This window comes from Triticum urartu, chromosome 6A (assembly GCF_056163025.1).
Source record: "Triticum urartu cultivar PI428250 chromosome 6A, HENAU_Tu73, whole genome shotgun sequence".
Lineage (NCBI taxonomy): Eukaryota > Viridiplantae > Streptophyta > Magnoliopsida > Poales > Poaceae > Triticum > Triticum urartu.
This window is the reverse complement of record NC_141878.1, coordinates 522,755,159-522,756,845: the sequence shown is the minus strand read 5'-3', so window position 1 is coordinate 522,756,845 and position 1,687 is coordinate 522,755,159. Positions and strand designations below refer to the sequence as shown.

The 1,687-nt window shown below is 43.0% G+C and overlaps 1 protein-coding gene across 1 annotated transcript; it reads left to right on the top strand.

Moving 5' to 3' along the window:
* Nucleotides 1–217: 217 nt before the first annotated feature.
* LOC147966053 (uncharacterized) lies at nucleotides 218–1,113 on the top strand. The gene is made up of 2 exons (XM_087528109.1): nucleotides 218–383; nucleotides 461–1,113. Exons 1-2 carry the CDS (start codon nucleotides 218–220, stop codon nucleotides 1,111–1,113), a joined length of 819 nt encoding a protein of 272 aa, XP_087384235.1.
* Nucleotides 1,114–1,687: the final 574 nt, after the last annotated feature.

Below are 1,687 nucleotides of genomic sequence, written 5' to 3'. Positions count from 1 at the left end.
GAGCAAATAAGCATTAGCCCCCAAGTATGAAGTGGATAACTTGTTATATGCTTTATACTTAGTGCATATATATGTTGTTTTGTTGAAGATACCTTCAATGTTGCAGGCTGAACTAAGAAGCAAAGATGCCAAAAACTCTGACTTGCAAGAAAATGTGAAGTCGCAACAAGCCGAAGCTGCAAAAGCCAAAGAGGAGCTGACCCAGGCCCTGGCCGGAATGGAAAAATTGAAAGAATCCTTCAATCAAGATCGTGCTGCATGGGAAACAGAAAAAACTGGTTTGACCAAAAGAGCCGTAGATGCCGAGGAAGGCCTGAAACCGGTGGCTGAAGAACTAGCCGGTTTGAAGCGCCAAATCAACGCTATGACCTCTGCTATATTTGGTAAGTATCTGCTTATGTATGTTGCATCAGTCAATGAATCTTAAAACTGACCACGATGTTGAAAAAATCTTTGGCATGAACTCGGATCACTCATCTTGGTGCAGATATGCGGATGAAGCTCAAAGCAGCATACACATTGGTTGAGCAGCTATACTCTGGATCTCAGCAAGCCATTAGTATAGCAGCTTATAAAAAACCGGCACCAACATTGATTAAGGAAACACTTGAGAAGCTAGGCATGTTACCGGCGCGTATTGCCGAGTTGAAAAGAGCCGCTGCAAGAGCCGGAGCATTAACTGCCCTTATTCGAGCCAAGGCCTGGATTCCAGATCTTGAAGCAGAGGATATCATTAAAGGGTATCCAGGCGTTAAAGAAGACGGCTCAAACTTTGACAATGATGATCTTCGGCGGTTGACCAAACAGATGCGGCCAGCGGCCAGCAAATTAGCTGAAGACACCGATTTGTCCCATTTTCAACCGTTTTATGATGCAGAAGGGAAAAGACAGCCGGCCGAAATCCATGAAGTCGAAGAACTTGTGCCTCCGATTCGTAAGCACACTTATGCCCCTGATATTAGCCCTTCTGATCTAATCCATGAAGAAGCAGTATTCCGAGCTTTAACCGGAATCGATTGGTCAACGACTGATTTCCAGCGGCTGGGGAGGGATGAAGAAGTGCGTGCACCAACTGATCTGCAACTGTCAAACCATCATGATGAAGAGTCCTGATCCGGTCGCCGGTTTATATGGCTACTATGAAAAACAATGGCACTGTTGAGCCGCTTTAAAGCTTCATGTAATAGGATAGCTGAAACTTTGTTTATCTGCCGTGCCATCGAGCATGCTTCATATCCCTTTGTGACAATCTGTGCCACCCTTCAGGATATATTTTATGCATAGTCTATGATGACTTGCCTTCTTGGGTATAAAAAACTTAAAATTGTCTAGCGGTTTACGGCTAAACATGTCATAATATCCAAGAAGTATATAGTACTTGAGCTGAATAACCAAGTGTTTGTACAAAAAATAATGTACAGAACATACCTCATTGAGTGAGCAAACGTGTATACAGCAAAGGTGTTTAACACCAACCCGATACGTTTGATAATCTCATCTTCAAAATGCCGGTCTATCTATTAAACCGGACCGGTATACCTAACAGATTTTCTTCATAACACTGGTGATTTAGTCAAACCATACCGGGTCAGTGACCACCAGTTTATAACTAATCATGAGCCAACAGCTGGTGGTTGGAAAGCAAGTCGGATCAAGGATGCCGATTTATCAAAAAATACTTATGATT